This window comes from Macaca thibetana, chromosome 17 (genome assembly GCF_024542745.1).
Source record: "Macaca thibetana thibetana isolate TM-01 chromosome 17, ASM2454274v1, whole genome shotgun sequence".
Lineage (NCBI taxonomy): Eukaryota > Metazoa > Chordata > Mammalia > Primates > Cercopithecidae > Macaca > Macaca thibetana.
In genome coordinates this window covers 93,248,197-93,264,420 of record NC_065594.1, presented here as the reverse complement: position 1 = coordinate 93,264,420, position 16,224 = coordinate 93,248,197, and the positions used below count along the sequence as shown (strand labels likewise).

Sequence of the window (16,224 nt, the reverse complement as noted above, 5' to 3'; positions counted from 1 at the left end):
GGGCCTCTGTCACTCCTGCCCCGGGACCCCTGTTCCTCCAATCACAGGACCCCTGTCCCCCCTGCCCCAGGACCTTTGTGCCTCCCATTTCTTCTGCCTTTAACACCCTTTGCCCCCACCCCCTGCTTGACTAACTTTGAGTCAGCCCCAACCACAGCACCAGCACTACTCACTTCCAGCCCCTGCTGACACCTGCCCTTGTTTAGTCTTTCTTGGTGGCTGCAGGTTCAGCAGAAACTCTAGGCCAGGCGTTGTCTCCGGGACCTAGGAGAGTGCTGGTGCTTGGTCATGTGTGTTGAATGAGTAGTAAATGGCAAAGGTTGTTGCTGCCCCGAGACGCTTCAAGAGAAAGGAGCCCCATAACCCCAGCTGGGAGGAGGACGACGCACCCTGGGCTGGTCGGGTGGGAGAGGAGCTGAGCAGGTCGGGCCACCTGGGCTGACGCCGCAGGAACTCTGCGTGGATGGGACGCCTGGGGCCACCTGGGCTGACACCGCAGGAGCTCCGCGTGGGAGGGCGCCTGCCTCGTGGGGAGGCCACAGGCCCCTCTTCTGCCTTTTGAGTGGAGACCTCCAAGGCTCCAGCACATAAAGCACCTTGGTCAAGCTGTTCCTGGCCACCCAGCCACGTCTCCAGTCACACCAGTTCTCACCTCCATCCCCCACGGCCCCAGCTGTCAGGTTTAAGGGTGGCAGAGAGCTCTGCGCAGCCCCCAGGCTTGGCCTCTTCTGGGGCTTAGAGCTCCGGGACGCCTGGGCCTGTGCACCCTCGGCGTCCCCTCTTACGGCTCCAGCGAGGACGGCCAGGTGCCTGGCGGACGCTGCCACGCGCTCCTCCATGAGACCTCGTGTGCACCGTCCTGAGCCCGCCTGCGTCCTCAGATGTTCCAGGTCATCCAGCCGGAGCGTGCGCTGTACATCCAGGCCAACAACTGCGTGGAGGCCAAGGACTGGATCGACATTCTCACCAAAGTGAGCCAATGCAACCAGAAGCGCCTCACTGTCTACCACCCGTCCGCCTACCTGAGCGGCCACTGGCTGTGCTGTAGGGCGCCCTCGGACTCGGCTCCAGGCTGCTCGCCCTGCACCGGGTAGGTCTGTGCCTCGGCGCCCGGCGTGTGCACTGTGCAGGAAGTGTGGCCAAGGGGCCAAGTAGGGAGGGACCAGTGGACAGTGCATGTCTGCCTGTAAGCCGCAAATAAACGAGGCTGCACTCATCTCGTCCCAGGAGCCTCCCACCCGAGGGGGCCTCCCACCCAAGGGGGCATGTGGGGCCCAGTCTCTCGAAGGCTCTGTGCAGACTCGAGGGTGCTGCAGGCCTTCGAGGGTCCTCCTGAGGCCCTGCCCTGGGGGATTGGGAGGTCAGGGTGAAGGGGGGCTCCCCAGTCCGCGGCCATCTTGCTTCTCTGAGAGGAGCATGGGAGCAAGCCCCTCCCTGAAAGCTTCATCCGGCCCAGGACACCCACCTTGATTCCGTGTGACGCAGCAGCCCGTTGTCTTCCCGGTCGCTCGTCAGCTGGGCCTCCGGCAGTTCCACAGAGACTAGGGTCACGTCTGCCGGTCCTCGAAGGAGGCCGGGGTGCCTGGCGTCCCCGGTTATGCTCCGTGAGATGCACCTCACTGTTGTCCTGGCCACATGATGGCCTCACGTAAGGGCCCTGCGGAGGATGAGCTGTGCTCCACACTGGGCCATGGTTCAATCCGCCCACAGCCTCCGAGGTGGGACCTTAGATCCTGCTTCGTGGACACAGAGGCTGAAGCTCAGGAGGAAGGTCTGGCTGCCGCCCAGGCACGCGTGGCCACCGTCCCAGGACCCCCAGGAGAGGCCAGCGCTCTCCTGTATCCTCGCAATCCCGGGAGAGCGGGAAGCATTGCAGCCTGGGGAGGAGAGGAAACCTGGCCCACCCCCAGCTGCAGCCGACCCTGCCAGGGACAGAGCCCCAGGAGGCTTCCTTCCAGGCCATTTCTCCCCACGAGAAAACATCTGCCGAATTTGCTCGCTGCCTTGGCAGATCTGTGGGTCCCAAGAGTCTCCAGCCGCTGAGACCGGACAGCTCGGGAGCCTCCCGTGTCCCGCACACCCGCAGCCGGCCTCAGCTCTCCCAGCTCAGGGATGCTTTTTTAGTTTTATGTTTTTGAGACAGGATCTTGTTCTGTTGCCCAGGCTGGAGTGCAGTGGTACAATCTCAGGCCTCCACCTCCCAGGCTCAAGCCATCCTCCCACCTCAGCCTCCCAGGTACCCGGGACTACAGCTGTGCTCCACCACCCCAGGCTAATTGTTTTAAGGTTTTTTGTTGAAACGAGGTTTCACCACATTGCCCAGACTGGTCTCAAACTTCTGGGCTCAAGCAATCCTCCCACGTCACCTTCCCGAGTAGCTGGGACTACAGGCGGGTGCCACCACGCCCAGCTCACTAAATTTTGTTTTTTGTAGAGATGGGGTCTCACTATGTTGTCCAAATCTCACTGTAAGGGTCTCCCAGTGTTATCCAGGGTGGTCTTGTCTCAAACTCCTGGACTCAAGTGATCCTTCTGTCTCGGCCTCCCAGAGTGCTGGGATTACTGACATGAACCCCCTGACTGGCCAGGGATGTTTTAATGTCAGTCACTTCATCTTCTTCTTTCCTTTTTTTTTTTTTTTGATGATAAATGCATTTCATTATTTATTTCGATGTTGAAGCTCTCACCACTAAGTTTTTACAAACTGTTGAAGACTGACAAATTATTTCTCACACAGAAGTATAACCACCCATCCCCAGACAGCATACATATATGGTTGAACTAACATGAATAAATGACACCATTTTATCAATTACATAATGAAACAAATGACCAAGTATCCAAATACTGAGCTACTCAGCCCAAAAGGCATATACAACATTGGACGTCTGTTCAGTTCATTGGCAGAAACCCACTTCTTTTTTTGCAAGAGAGGTTGGGAAGAAAAGGGAAAAACTACCACACTTCAAACAAAAATAAGTTGGTAAAACAATTTCTAATTAGTGTGGCAAACATCGCAGAAGCGTCAGAAATTTTATGATTTAAGAATTGTTTTAGCTATAAGAAGCATTTCTGCCTTTTAAAAAGTACTTACTAAATTAAAAGAGCATATTTCACACGTTCTGCACAAGGCAGAATTTGCTAAAAATAATTAACAGCCCCGTGCATTCCTCTCAGGCCCTCCCTGTTGGTTGCACCTGAGTGCAAATGTTAAATTAACCGTGAGCCCCCTGTGTCTGAAGCCACAAAGACGTGCTTCTGTACAATGTAGAGTTTCTTCTTTTTTTTTTTTTTTTTTTTTAGACGGAGTCTCGCTCTGTTGCCCAGGCTGGAGTGCAGTGGTGTGATCTCAGCTCACTACAACCTCCACCTCCCGGGTTCAAGCAATTCTCCTTTCTCAGCCTCCTGAGTAGCTGGGATTATAGGTGTGTGCCACCGCACCCGGCTTTGGAAGTTTTTCGTAATAAGACAAGTAAGATTTATTAAAAGACATGAGGCCGGGCTCAGTGGCTCACACCTGTAATCCCAGCACTTTGGTAGGTTGAGGCGGGTGGATCACCCGAGGTCAGGAGTTCAAGACCAGCCTGGCCAACATGGTGAAACCCCATCTCCACTAAAAATACAAAAATTAGCCGGCATGGTGGCGGGCGCCTATAATCCCAGCTACTCGGGAGGCTGAGGCAGGAGAATCACTTAAACCTGGAAAGCAGAGGTTTCAGTGAGCTGAGATCACGCCACTGTACTCCAGCCTGACGTGTGCTGGTGTGAACGTAGGAGAAGCGGACATAGAGTGAGCAGGGAAATAACCACACAGCCTCCTTCTGTGTTTGAAATGACTGAAGGAATAAACCACCTGAGGTCTGGAATGTTCACAGTTCCTGGGAATTTAGTTCTGTATGATACTAAAAATGTGCAAGTATTACGCTGGGGACTTTAGCACCTAATCTTCCTAAATTTCTTATGTATTGAGAAGATTCTGGAGTAGGAATAGATTTAAACAAGACATAACTCAGTACTGCATGATTGCAGGAAAGATCAGTTAGTACAAACGATAAGCACATTTGAAATACTGAACAGCGAGGATCTTTTGCCGAGTGTCCAAATAGGCTGATGGTAACTGAAGCAGAGGTTGCCGGTTCGTTCTGGCTTGCGGCCGGCCTAGTGACACAGCTGTCCGTGCTGCTGTGGATGCCAGTCGCACAGGTTGCCTGTTCGTTCCGGCTTGCAGCCGGCCTGGTGACACAGCTGCCTGTGCTGCTGTGGATGCCAGTCGCAGAGGTTGCCAGTTCGTTCCGGCTTGCGGCCAGCCTGGTGACACAGCTGTCCGTGCTGCTGTGGATGCCACCAGACTTGCTCAGCAAGCCAGCACGCTAGCTGTGTACAGACGGACGCCAAATAGGTCCTGTCTCGAGTTTCACTTCCAACGTATCGTCTTTCTTTAGTGACATTTTAAAAATTAATGTCGTTATTAAAAGCATCGTTTAAATAAATGTTTTTATTTTTCTGTTCCTGATGTGTCTGCACAGCGGCCTCCCAGCCAACATCCAGCTGGACATTGACGGGGACCGTGAGACAGAGCGTATCTACTCCCTCTTCAACTCGTACATGAGCAAGCTGGAGAAGATGCAGGGTGAGTCTGCCCGGCACGCCAATCCGTGCAGCGAGGGGACGCCTGGCGAGGCCCCGGCCACAGGAGCATGCTGCGGGATGAAAACCTGTGGTCTGAGCCTCTCGTGTAGTGTGGGCTACATGTAGTTGTGTTTGTAGCGCGGACGGATGGATGCGAAAAGCTTTTTGCAGGGTAGGCAGCTATTTGGGGGACAGTTACCTTAATAACAGGTTCTATAGATAATTTTTAGATGGAATTTAACTTGTAACCTCTGTACTGCCAAATTTCTTTAGAGGACCCTATTTTTTCATTCCTTTGTGTTTTCCAGAGGGACAAGTGCATGTGTGTGGACACGTATGTGAGTGTGCATGCATGTGTGTGGACACATACGAGATGTGTGCATGTGTCTGGCATGTGTGAGCTTGTGAATGTGTCGACATGTGTGAGTGTGCATGAATGTGTGGACACATGTGTGTGTGTGAATGGACACGTGAGTGTGCATGAATATGTGGACGTGTGTGAGCATGCATGAATGTGTGGACACGTGTGTGAGTGCATGAATGTGCGGACACGTGTTAGTGTGCATGAGTGTGTGGACGTGTGTGTGCATGAATGTGTAGATGTGTGTGTGTGAATGTGTGGACATGTGTGAGCATGTGTGAATGTGGACACATGTGAGTGCATTAATATATGGACATGTGTGAGTGTGCATGAATGTTTGGACATGTGTGAGTGCATGAATGTGTGGACATGTGTGAGCGTGTGTGAATGTGGACACGTGAGTGTGCATGAATGTGTGGACATGTGTGAGCATGTGTGAATGTGAACACGTGAGTGTGCATGGATATGTGGACATGTGTGAGTGTGCATGAACATGTGGACATGTGTGAGCGTGCATGAATGTGTGGACACAACGTATGAGCATGCATGAATGTGGACACGTGGGTGTGCATGAGTATGTGGACATGTGTTGGTGTGCATGAATGTGTGGACACGATGTATAAGCATGTGTGAATGTGGACATGTGTGAGTATGCATGAATATGTGGATGTGTGAGTGTGCACGAATGTGCAGACACACGTGAGTGCATGAATGTGTGGATGTGAGTGTGCATGAATGTGTGAGCACATGTTTGAGCTTGTGCGACTGTGTGGACACGACATGTATGAGCGTGTGTGAATGTGTGGACACATGAGCGTGCGTGCATTTGTGCATGTGTGGAAATGTGTGGGCATGTGTGTGAGTGCATACATGTCTTTGGGCACATGTTTGAGCATGCATGTATATGTGTGCACACATGCCATCTAATTCTGTAAAGCAATTCAGTGTCACAGATAATGATACTGTATATATATTTGAAACAGTGCCAGGCACACTGTGTGTTTCAAATTTATTTGCAGTATCATTATCTGTGACACTGAATTGCTTTACAGAATTGAAATAGCAATCCAGGTAAGCCCAATTAGACAACATAGGGACAGTGGTTTGAGGTCTGTAATTCAGGAGAGGCAGAGACAAGAAAAGCCCATGGCGGGGGGCGGGGGGTGCGAAGCAGCTGCGTTTGTTTCTATGCTAGGGTCTGGTAGAACTCAGATCTGCTCTTGGAGATCATATGACAGGGCCCTTGAGTCCCACTCAGAATGGAAATGGAGCAGAATGTGCCTGGAGTTATGCCTGTTAGATTTTCTTCTTTTCTTTCATTCCCCTGATTTAACCCAGAAGTGTCAAGTGTACCTTGGCCTGGAAACACGAGTCCTGCCTGAGTGTCCGTGCACCTGCCCATCTGTGAGCTTGGCTACGCCTGTTTTCCAGCCCCACATGCCCTGGCTGTACGTGGTTCCAGGCATACACAGACACATAGGCATGTACACACGTGTGCATAGCCATGTACACACACGTTCCCAGCCATACATGCATGAAATGAACACACAGGTACATGTGTGTGCAGACAAGCAAGGCAACAATACCTGCACATATGTGCAATTGAACACAACACGCTCACATGTGCAGGCATGCACACACATTCTCAGACAACCACACACATATGCACTCGTGGGCCACCACCCACCACAGCATCTTCTCCCCAGCAAGTGTGCCAGGTGCTGTCCCTGGGTCTGAGGTCCCTCCAGGTGCTGTCCCTGGGTCTGAGGTCCCTCCAGGTGCTGTCCCTGGGTCTGAGGTCCCTCCAGGTGCTGTCCCCGGGTCTGAGGTCCCTGGATACTGTGCAGATGGCACAAGGCCTCAGGGTGGCCAAGACAGTGGGTCAGGCATCAGCTCGCCTCTTCCCAGCCCTCTCATAGCAGGAACCAACACAGCGGAGGCCAGAGTCGAGGAGCCTTGGAGAGGGTGAGGTCATCACACACAAGACCCAGGTTCTGAAAGATGCTGACCAGGCCCTCCATGATCAGCTTGCTGCATGCACCACTCTCCAACCTTGCTCAGCCCCTCCCAGGCCATGCACCCCGCACCACAGCTCCAGCTCTTCCTTCCTCTGCCGGGAGCAGCCTTGCGCATCAGTCTGGCAGACCCTGTTTACCTTGGAAGTGTCTTCCCCCAGGCGCTTCCCAGCCTCCCCATCCCCGTAGCCTGGTGTATTAGTTCTCATGTTGCTATGAAGAGCTACGTGAGCGTTGGTAATTTATAAGGAAAAGAAGATTGATTGACTCACAGTTCTGCAGGCTGTACGGGAAGCATGGTTGGAGAGGCCTCAAGAAACTTTCGATCATGGTGGGAGGGCAAAGAGGAAGGAAGGAGGCACCTCATACATGATGGGGGCAGGTGCCACACACGTCCAGACAACCAGACCACATGAGAACTTACTGTTATGAGAACAGCAATGGGGAAGTCCACCCCCGTGATCCCCTCACCTCCCCCCAGGCCCCTCCTCCAACACTCGGGCTTCCAGTCTGACCTGAGATTTGGGTGGGGACACAAATCCAAACCATGTCACCTGGGATCACCTGCGTCACCAAGGTCACAACCATCTCCCATCTCCTCAGCTTCCACATGCAGTGACCTTCCTGGGCCTGGCACAGAGGAAGTGCCTAGCACCTGGATGGGTGTGCTGGACAGATGGCCGGGCAGGCAGCTGAGTGGGTGGATAGGTGGGTGGATGGACCAATGGGTGAGTGATGGGTGGATGGACCAATGGGTGACTGATGGGTGGATGGAGTGATGGACAAATGATGGGTGGATTAACAGATGGTTGAGTGATGGGTGGATGGACAAATGGGTGAGTGATGGATGGATGGACCAAGGGGTGAGTGATGAGTGGATGGACAGATGGGTGAGTAATGGGTAGATGGACGGATGGGTGAGTGATGGATGGATGGACCAAGGGGTGAGTGATGGGTGGATGGACAGATGGGTGAGTAATGGGTAGATGGACAGATATGTGAGTGATGGATGGATGGACCAAGGAGTGAGTGATGGGTGGATGGACAGATGGGTGAGTAATGGGTGGATGGATGGGTAGGTGAGTAATGGGTGGATGGACGGATGTGTGAGTGATGGATGGATAGATCAAGTGATGAGTGATGGGTGGATGGACAGATGGGTGAGTAATGGGTGGATGGACAGATGGGTGAGTAATGGGTGGATGGATGGATGGGTGAGTGATGGATGGATGGACCAAGGGGTGAGTGATGGGTGGATGGACAGATGGGTGAGTAATGGGTTGATGGATGGGTGAGTAATGGGTGGATGGACGGATGGGTGAGGGATGGATGGATGGATCAAGTGATGAGTGATGGGTGGATGGACAGATGGGTGAGTAATGGGTGCATGGACAGATGGATGGGTAGATGGGTGGATGGACAGATGGGTGAGTGATGGGTGGACAGATGGGTGAGTGATGGGTGGGTGGACGGATGTGTGAGTGATGGATGGATGGACCGAGGGGTGAGTGATGGGTGGTGGATGGACAGATGGGTGAGTCATGGGTGGATGGATGGGTGAGTGATGGGTGGAGGGACGGATGGGTGAGTGATGGGTAGATTGACAGATGGGTGAGTGATAGGTGGAGGAACGGATGGGTGAGTGATGGGTGGATTGACAGATGGGTGAGTGATGATGGGTGAGTAATGGGTAGATGGACAGATGGGTGGATGGACAGATGGATGAGTGATGGGTGGATGGACAGATGGATGAGTGATGGGTGGATTGACAGATGGGTGAGGGACTGGTGGATGGACAGTGGACAGATGGAAACAGGTCCCACATACCCTCCGTGAGGGTTCACAGCACATCAGCATGGTTGGAAGCCTCAGTCCAGGGACCTCACCCCTCAGGGCACTGAGTCCCTCCTCTGTGGTGTTCAAGCCTCGACTGGAATCTCAGCGCATCCTTGAGGCAGATGGTTTTGTTGTTGGAGAGTTCTAATGACTTCCTGTCACTTGGCCCACGGGATTCTTTCCACCCATTGTAGCAGGTCCTTTCTGCTGGCCTGTGGGGCTGAGGAGTGCTGTACCAGGGTGCCTGTGCGGGAGGCAGATAGTCACTGTCCCCTCCCCATCCCACACGTGGTGTGGCCTCTCCCCTGGCCAACCTCCCTTGGGCACACTCTAGTTCTTTATGTTGTCCTGAAGTTTGGTGACAGAGTGGCACCCAGTCCTGCAGGTGAGGCTCCATGGCAGGGCGTGGTGGGGTCCCGTGCAGAGGGCTGGCCTTGGCCTTGGGCCATGCCACTGTGATTTTGCAGACGGTCTGGAAGTCGGCGGCAGGAGTGGGAAGAGCTCTGCTGTGGGGGCCAGCAGGTCGCTGTGATCAAGTTGTGTCCTGGGACAAGCCACTTGTTTCTTCATCTACAGGACAGGCATATCCCCTTGGTTAGAGATTTGGGGAAGATTGGAGTGGCTTACACACAGCCTGGAGCACAGTGGCTCATCGCAGCTGTTACGTAAATGCTCTTTTCACTGACACCTTGTTATGCTTTGGTCAGATAAAGGGCCAGTCTTCAGAGGCCACAGCCTCATAATTAACTTCAGAATGCAGCTTCGTGCTGTCGTCCTGTGTCTGAGGGAGCCTGGGGCTGCGCCTAGCAGTGGGGTCTGCTGTGGTGGTTGTGCCTCAGGCCATCCTCCCCGTGGCTTGGTGTCCCAGCTGTGCGGACACCATGTCTTCCCGGGCCTGGCTCACGCTTGGACAAGCACTTGGATCTGTCCTTGGGGGGCCATGGATGCTCAGTCAGCACAGACCCACCCTCTGATCCGTTTTGGACACAGTCGGCACAAACCCACCAGCTGATCCATTTTGGACGCTCAGTCGGCACAAACCCACCCGCTGATCCATTTTGGACGCTCAGTCGGCACAAACCCACCCGCTGATCCATTTTCTTCTCCACAACTTCACATCTTGATCATGCGGCCATTCGTAAAAATGTAGCAGGTGCTTTGCTGAAGTCCATGCGCACACATGCTGCTCTGAGCTTTCCCTAAACCCTCCGTTTTAAACCTTATCATACAAAGAGGAGCTACAGATTCCTTACTGTGATTTTTTTCTAGTTATTGCCAGTGTTATTTTTTAATCAATATTCCAGCTGAGAATTTTGCATCTGATACGTGGTGCATGGACGCCTTCTGGGTGAGAGCAGCATTCTGATGGCCCTGCCCCTTCAGGGTCCTTCTTCCCTCGTCTTGAAGAATGGCACGTGTTCGTGGCTGAATAGCTCTATGGCCTGGCTTGTAGGGCTTAAGACACCGCAGCCTGCCTTCATTTCATCCTGTTTTCTCTGTCTCCTGGTTCCCTCTGGCAGTCCCCGGCTGGCACGGTTCCTTCTCTGCTCCCAGCTGTGGCTGACATGGTTCGTCAAGTCCATGGCTCAGCCCCACACTTGTCTCCTTATCAGACGGCCACACGGCCACTTGCTTAGTGGTCTGTTCCAAACACATTCTCATTTTTTTTTAGATATGGGGAGGCTGGAATTTTAATTCTCAAATCCTTTAACTTAACCAACTCTTTGAGTTCTGGTTCCTTTTTGCTCAACAATTCTACCTTCAAATCATCTCTCTTCCCCCATTTTGCTGTCAGCGAGCAGGAGGACCCAAGCTGCTCCCCCAGCATTTTGCTTAGAAATCTCCTCAGTTACGTGTCTGATGTCGTCACTCTCAAGTTCCACCCTCCCAGAACACGAGGGCGTGAACACAGGTCCACTTTGTCACGAGGATGGCCTTTTCTCCACTGTCCAGTAGCACGGCTGTCCTTTCTATCTGAGAGGTTGTTAGAACAGCCTTTGCCACCCATGCTCGTACCACCATTCTGTTCAGGGTTACGTAGACATCCCCTGAGACAGGCCTTCTCTGCAGCTCTCCTCTCCCGAGCCCCCAGCTTTGCCCTTCAAGGGCATTCACGCCAGCCGAGCGGCTTGCAGCATGCACCCCCAAACCCCTGCAGCCTTCGCCCAGCACCCGGTTCCAAAGCCAGTCCACATTTGAAGGTACTTGTTACAGCAGCAGCCACTTCTCAGTCCCAAGTTCTTAGTCAGTTTGGGCTGCAATAAAATTGTACCATAGGCTGGGTGGTTACCGACAGCAGGAATTCACCTCCCAGCATGAAGGCTGAGAAGCTCAAGATCAGGGCGTAGTGACGCTGGTTTCGCTGCGGACCCTCTTCTGGGCTACAGCCCGCCAGCGTCTCATCGTGTCCTCACGTGTGGAAGGGGTGAGCCAGCTTCCTCGGCGTCTTTTATAGGGGCGCCCGTCCCCTGCCCAAGGGTTCCACCGTCACGCCTCGTCCTCTCCCAAGGGCCTCACCTCCAGACGCCATCCCTTGAGGGTTAGGATTTCAACCCATGGATCTGGGGGCACATTCATTCCATCGAGATGGGCACAGCTGCAGGGCATTGGTGCTGGCTCTGGGTGTGTGTGGCCAGGCGCTGTGAGCAGTGAGGCAGAGACGTGCCTGGTTCAGGTGTTCGGACTCAGGTGGCACAGGGCCCTGCCCCGGCTCCGGGCTTCCACGACTGTCCGCTGGGGACAAGGCCCCAGAATGGCCTTCAGCGGGAGTGATGTGGTCCGATTAGGAAGGTGGCCTGCCCGCGGGAATCGTTTCTGTGTCCGTCTGCGTTTACGAGTGGCGGCCAGCCCTTTCTGGAGGAGCTTGGGTTGGAAGGACGTGTGCTGTGGGTGGGGCCTGCAGTGATGCAGCTGTGTAGAGACGGGGCCAGTGGCCACTGGACCCTGGGCTCCTGCCCTGCGCTGACCCCTCCGTCCTCCACAGAGGCCTGTGGGAGCAAATCCGTGTACGACGGCCCGGAGCAGGAGGAGTATTCGACGTTCGTCATTGACGACCCCCAGGAGACTTACAAGACACTGAAGCAGGTCATCGCTGGCGTCGGGGCTTTGGAGCAGGAGCACGCCCAGTATAAGAGAGACAAGTTCAAGAAGACGAAATATGGAAGCCAGTGAGTGCCGCTCCCGTGCCTGCCCTGGACGGCCAGCGTGGTGGGCGGGAGGGTCAGTGGGGGTGGGGCTGCAGGGAACTCCTGGGTGAGGCCGCCTGTGCACAGGTGTCCACCTCATGAGGAGAATCCAGTTGCACCTGGCTGGCACCTGGCGGTGGTCAGTGGACATGGCCCAGCGCTGCTGGTCCCTCCTTCGGAGCAGGTGCTGCCTTTGCTCTCCAGGACCCCAGCCAGTGTCCGGGGTGCCTCCCTCACCTGCTGCCTCCCAGCCTCTCTGCTATGCTGGCCTCACGTGCTCTGGCAGTCTCTAGGCCCGGGCCTTGTTCTGCCTTGGTTGAGCGGCACACCCTCTGCCATCTCTCCAGGCCACCCATGGTGTCCAGGAGTAGGGTCAGCTCTGGACGAAACCCACTCTTGTCTCATGAGGCAGGTGCGGTGAGGTTGAGTACGTTCAGCCTAGTCACAGGCTGCAGGCTACGTGGTGCTTAGCTAAGCTCCACTTCCCCTCACTCCATGGGACAGAGGGTTGTAAGACCCTCCTGAATTGCTGGAAGATTAACTTAAACTATGTAAAGTGCTAACTGGCTCTCGGCCTGGAGTGAGCAGGTGTGTCTGTGCCACTCTCTCCATCCAGTGGGTGCCCAGGGCCCACCGTGGCAGAACCCACCGCACAGGCTTGTTCAGGGGTGGGGAAGCCCAAGCGCCCTGTGCAGCTGTACAACCTCCTTCTCACTTCCACCTTCCTGCTCGCTCCTCTCTTCTGTCCTCCTCCCTTCCATCCTCCCTCTCTTCTCCTCCACCCTTCTCCTTCTCCTCCCTCCCTCCCTTCCTTCTTAACCCTTCCTTCCACCATGTGGGTCCGGTCTGGGAAGGGCAGTGGTGAGGCTCCACACGTGAGCATAGTCACTGCAGTGCAGATGTGCACATTCTGCACACGTGCCACGGAGTCTCCGTGTTCCACGTCTGCGCATGTACATGTGCTACACACGTGCTGCAGGGAGAGACGTGCACATGCACTTCCACGCCTGCCCCCTGTGCACACATCAGAGGCTCCGCAAGTGCCTCCGGGGCACTGTGGTCCCTTTGACTCCTCTGCGATTCTGTTTTGTGTGGATTGCAGGCGAGTGGTCACATTTAGGAACAGGAGAAGCTCCCGCAGCCATGGGTGAGCGCCAGGCAGCGGGGGCTGTGCCTCATTCCCTCCCCCGTCCCCCTTTTCAGGGAGCACCCCATCGGAGACAAGAGCTTCCAGAACTACATCCGGCAGCAGTCCGAGACCTCCACTCATTCCATTTAAAGTCTGCGGGACGCGCCCCGTGGCGCCAGTGAGCTGCCCGTGCAGAGCCGCAGCCTTTGGGAGGGAGAAGAGAAGGAAAAGCAGAGCCAGCACATGAGACGCAGCCGCCCGGCCCATGGACAAGTGGCGCTGGGGCTTCCCTCTCCAGAACCGCCGCCACCGCCGCCACCCCCTGCAGAAAGCCCACGTGACCTGGTGGACTGTGTCGTCCTTCGGTTCTGTGCTTTTGGCTCTTCGTTTGTGGGGTTCTGGGGATCAGCTGAAGGATCAGGAAGTGGGGGCTGTGCTCTAGCCGCAGCCGGCCTCAGGGAGCCGTGGCCCGTCCAGTCGGCTGTGACCTGCACCTCCGGCCGTGTGTTCGTCTGTCTCACGTGCACGTCTGTCTTGCGTGCACGGTGCGTGTGGCACTGGGCTCTGTGCCCGGGGGGCCTGCTGGCCCCGTCTTGGCTTTCGGCTTCATCACATCAGGACGTTCAGAGCATTACTCTCCCACTGTGCCTGCTGTCCAGGCAGCGTGGGAGGCGGCCTCCGTGTTCACTTTTGAGGTTCGTTTGATTCCTGGCTGAAGAGTCAGTTTTGTGGCTGGGAGGTGCAGAACTACACAGAAATCCCAGTCTGAGGATGTCCTTGGTGCTTGGGGGATACGGGTTCTGTCCACAGAGTCCCTTGGAGGGAAAAGTGTGGGCGCCAGCTTCTCCAGGTGTCTGCTGGGCCCACAGTTGAAGCCCCCATTGTTTTGCTGTTCAATGGGGTTTAAAATCAGAATTAACATTTGCCACCCCCCGGTGGAAGTTTGAAGATTTTTAAAACAGAAATGTGCATTTTTCAAGCTGTTTTTCTTTATGTTTTTTAAGGACCATTTTTAATTAGCTCTTTGATACAAAGTAACTCAGAACATCAAAACCTATACCCACTAAAGGGAAGGCTGCCGGGAAGGCAGATGGAACAGGAATGGAGCCTGCCTCAGGAAGGCCAGCTGCAGGTCCTCAAGAAAATCAAAGAAGGGAAGAAATTCTGAGTTTGAGGTACAGGGGCTTCAGGGGTGAGACGTCCCTCCAGGGCCCGTGGCCAGTACTGCACCTGCGTCATGACCCCCAGATGCTGTGCAGGGCATGGGCGGGGCTGCTGTTTTACTGGGGAGGGGAGCATCCTAAAAATGGGGTCCAGGCAGACTCCTCCAGACCTCACACCGCCGAGGAGGCCTTTGCCACAGGGCGTCCTCCCGGGATGCAGACGGCAGGTGTGTGGGAAGCGCCGTTTGAATACACAGCACGACGTGTCCTTGTACTGACTTCTCCCGGTTCTTGTTTGAAAATACTGTAGTTCAGACTCTTAATCTCCATGGCAGATATGAACTTTGTTGTCACAAAACTAGTGGAGGAAAATGTAAAAATAGACTTTTGGACACACAGCTGTTGGGGCTGCAATTTTTACCTTGGATTTATAACTTAACGTTTCTGTTTATAAAATACTAGTGATTTGCAATGTATTTTACTGGCCAATTAAAACAGATGTTTTATTCTTTCTGAGGACTGGCTTGGTTTTCCAGGGGTACCCACTGGGAATTGCACATGTGGGCATTGGTGGGGGTACAGGGAGGAAGGTGGCATCTGGGGAGCAGGATGACATTGCTGATGCCAGGCGACGTCCCTGGTGACGGGTGACGCTGCTCTGACAGGTGGCAGTGCCCTGATGACAGGTCACATTGCTGATGCCAAGTGACCTCTCTGGTGACAGGCAGCACCGCTCTGACACGTGACAGGGGACGTCGCTGGTGACACCCCAATGACAGGCTCCGATGACAGGTGACATTGCTGGTGACAGTTGACGTCTCTGGTGATAGACGGCGCTGCTCTGACAGTGGCATTCACCTGTGTTGCCTCGGGTGGGAGTCTGGCCCCGTGATACCCTCAGGAAGGGTGTGGGGTCACACCGTGCTGAGGGCTGAGGGTCGAGTGCCGCCAACGGCCGTGGGGTGCGGCTGGAGATGGTGTCCACTCAGGGAGTGCTGGGCAGACAGACCAGCCTGGGCTGCCATCTCCAGGAATGCGGAGGGTGTGGTGACTTGGAGGCCCTGGGAGGAGAGAACGGACTGCCCCTCCAGGCAGGTGGCTGCTGTACCTCCAGGCAGGAGAGGGTTAAGGGGGACTCTGGGTGAAGACTCCATGGCTAGGGACAGCTGCTGCATTTCCTCACTTCTCTATTCCTTTCCTTGCTCCATTTGAATTCCTCTTTTTTGGTAATTTTATTGTGAGTCAGCTCTGGGATAAGAAAAATGAAGAGGTGTGGCTTTGGGGACACCAAGCCAGGCCTTTCTCCCAGGGAAGGGTGAGGCTTGGTTCGGCCTGGCCGGCCTCCTCAGCCCGTGGTGAGGTGTGGGGTCTGCCCCGGTCCGGGAGTGCTGTGGGTGGTGGACGAACCCTGCAGGTGGCGGCATCCTCCCCGGGAGGCCAGCGGCCCTGCTGGAGCCATACTTCCCGGCAGGGCTTCAGGCAGTGTTGGGAGCCAGGGGGCTCCTGTCACACTCTGGGCACAGCTGTGCTGGGGTCCACCCAGGAGGGCCAAGGTCAGCCCCTCCAAGAGGAAGTAGAAGGGTGAGGAGCATGAGGCCCCAGGGAACGTGGAGAATGGAGCCCCTCCCGGAACAGCCAGGAGGGTCCCACGGGGCCGTGGGAGGTGGGAGTGTATAGGGGCCGGAAGCCCCTCCGCGTCTCCCACTGATACGGTTCGACTGTGTCCCCACCCAAACCTCATCTTGAATCGGGGCTCCCATAATTCCCATGTGTCGTGGGCGGGACCCCGTGGGAGGTGATGGAATCTGTGTGGTGGGAGGTGATTGAATCTGTTTTGTGGGAGGGCCCCACGGGAGGTGATTGAATCTGTGTGGTGGGCGGGACCTGGTGGGAGGTGATTGAATCT

General features: G+C 55.0%; 1 protein-coding gene across 6 annotated transcripts in view; it reads left to right on the top strand.

Moving 5' to 3' along the window:
• RASA3 (RAS p21 protein activator 3) overlaps positions 1-14,829 on the top strand; it is a 135,038-nt gene extending 120,209 nt beyond the window's left edge. For all 6 annotated transcript variants that reach the window (XM_050767002.1, XM_050767007.1, XM_050767006.1 and 3 more), the window contains 4 exons: positions 882-1,090; positions 4,527-4,630; positions 11,825-12,008; positions 13,230-14,829. In XM_050767002.1, coding sequence (XP_050622959.1) covers positions 882-1,090; positions 4,527-4,630; positions 11,825-12,008; positions 13,230-13,305 — 573 coding nt within the window. In that variant the 3' untranslated portion in view covers positions 13,306-14,829. The remainder of the gene's footprint in view (positions 1-881; positions 1,091-4,526; positions 4,631-11,824; positions 12,009-13,229) is intronic.
• Positions 14,830-16,224: the final 1,395 nt, after the last annotated feature.